This window comes from Littorina saxatilis, linkage group LG12 (genome assembly GCF_037325665.1).
Source record: "Littorina saxatilis isolate snail1 linkage group LG12, US_GU_Lsax_2.0, whole genome shotgun sequence".
NCBI lineage: Eukaryota > Metazoa > Mollusca > Gastropoda > Littorinimorpha > Littorinidae > Littorina > Littorina saxatilis.
Window position 1 is genome coordinate 77,246,204 of NC_090256.1, and position 2,500 is coordinate 77,248,703.

The 2,500-nt window shown below is 39.0% G+C and overlaps 1 protein-coding gene across 1 annotated transcript in view; it reads left to right on the top strand.

Moving 5' to 3' along the window:
• The window catches only part of LOC138983204 (uncharacterized), a 27,336-nt gene that overhangs the window by 1,044 nt on the left and 23,792 nt on the right, over positions 1 to 2,500 (top strand). Inside the window, exon 2 of the mRNA XM_070356616.1 lies at positions 1,622 to 2,500. This exon is cut by the window's right edge and continues 224 nt beyond it. Coding sequence (XP_070212717.1) covers positions 1,622 to 2,500 — 879 coding nt within the window. The remainder of the gene's footprint in view (positions 1 to 1,621) is intronic.

The window sequence follows — 2,500 nt, forward strand, 5'->3', positions numbered from 1 at the left end:
ACTCCCGGTAAGTTGCTTGCTTTTGTTTGGAAATAGAACCACAGGATGACAGCGTTTACATTCCCATCCGCTCGTCTTTCATACAACACTCTGTTGTTGTCGTGGGTTTTTTTTTAATGTTAACAATATTCAATTCTCTTTCCTAAGCTTATCTTTCATACAACACTCTGTTGTTGTTGTTGTTGTTGTTGTTGTTGTTGTTGCTGTTGTTGTTGTTGTTGTTGTTGTTGTTGTTGTTGTGTTGTTGTTGTTGTTGTTTTCAAAATGTTTACAATATTAAATTGTCTGTTTCCGCTTAGGCCTAAAAAAAAAATAGGTGTGGTTACAGTAACCCGACCTACCCTATTTTTAGGGGCCGATCCTATAACTTTTTATTACATTGTCAAAAAAACAAAAAAATAAAAAAAAACCGAGTGCAAAAAACGCAATGAAAGCACACTTATTTCCCTGTCAAGTAGGTTTAATTTGTACACATTAGAAAAAAAAGTTAGAAAAAAAAAGTGATTGCCTACCTACCTACCCTATTTTTTTTTGGCTATGTTACCGTAACCACACCTAATTTTTTTTTTTGCCTTATCTTTCATACCACAGTTTGTTATTGTCCTTTTTCAAAATGATTACAATATCAAAATCTCTTCCTCTTTGCCTTTCACAGTATCTTTCCTTACAATAGACTTTAAATAAATTGTGTAACGTGAGCACACTCGATTGTATGGATATTTTGCTCTGCAGGATTGTTTCGATAGTTTGCTTTTAAATTCCTCAGTAAATAAATAATTTGCGATTATGTAAACGGCAATTCTTCATCCATAATTATGGTCATACCAGGAAACCTTTTCACACTAAGATGACTTGTATAGCCCGTGCAGAACTAATATGGATTCAATTCAATTCATATCAATAATTCTATTTAATTATTCAATTTAACACAACTTTATCATCTGAATGCAACAAACAGAATGTTTTCTTTTGGCTCGTGTACGAAAATAAGATGTGATGTTAAAACCGTGGGTATCAAGATAAGATTATGATGTACTCTCCTTCCACCACATGAAATACTCATCATCATTTTTTTTAATGGATTAAATAGGCTGGTGATCTATCTAGGAAAGAGTGAGAGTGTATATAGTCTTTAAAATCATTTGGGTTAAAATCATTTGTACAGAAAGGTTTTGAAAAAAGGTATTGTCAACGAAAACCTCACTGTGCTCTTTTAATTTTTTCTTCAGATTTCTCAAACTTGATGAGGCAAAAAAAAAATAGGTGTGGTTACGGTAACATAGCCAACAAAAATAGGGTAGGAAGGTAGGCAATCACTTTTTTTTTAAAAACTTTTTTTTCTAATGTGTACAAATTACCTACTTGACAGGGAAATAAGTGTGCGACTCGGGCGCTTTCGCTTTCATTGCGTTTTCTGCACTCGTTTACTTGTTGTTTTTTTTTAAATTTTGACAAATGTAATAAAATGTTATAGGGTCGGGCCCAAAAAATAGGGTAGGTCGGGTTACCGTAACCACACCTATTTTTTGTTTAGGCCTGATATATAATAAGCATGTTTAGGATCAACAACCAGCTGTAAGCTTATAGTGGTAATACTATTCGTTTCAAATTTTGTCTTCAGATTTCTCAAACTTTAGGGTTGCCTCTGGATACCACCTTTGTCATCTTGCTCGTTTCGGGCTCGGTGGCTGGCGTCCTAATTCCCAGTATCGGCTGGTTAAGCGACAACGGTTCAAACCCCACCCGCAGGAAAGCCTGGGCCGTGGTCCTTGCTGCTTGCTTCTTGCTCACTGGAATGTGCTGTCTCGTAGCGGCCAACGCCATCCACCTGAGGACCACCGAGCCTGGTCAAGCTACACACACCGACCATGCTCAAACTACACACACTGATCATGGTCAAGCTACAGACACTTACGGAGGGAGGTTGAGTACCGACTTGCAAGAGGCTACAACCACCACAAGTATAAAAGGGAATATATCAACATCGCAGCTTTCCGTTTTCACCCATTTTATTCAACCCACAGCTCGCTCTGCTCCTGTAACTACCGAAAGTTACAAGTTTTCACGATCTGTTCTGCAGGGTAAAGTTGAAAAGCTTAACCTCAATATGCGAGATACGGAGGACGCACTGCAATCACCTTTAGCCGAGATTGCAACATCCACCCTTCAAGAGCATTCAACACAGAAGTTAATGACTCGCTCAGTTCTACATTCAGAAGATTGGCCGAAAGACAATACCACAGAGTCGAACACCCAAAACAGCACTGCAAACGCTCCCAGTAATGGCGGAACAGCAGATAAGGACAAGGTACCGTTCACAGCGGGCAACAGAGTCACAAAGTCGAACGCCCATACTGCGCAAAACAGCACTGCAAACGCTTCCAGTAATGGCGGTACAGCAGACAAGGATAAGTTACCGTTCAAAACGGGCCTGGCCATGTTTAGGGTCATCCTCAACAGCACTGCCAACGCTTCCAGTGATGGCAGAACATCAGAAAAG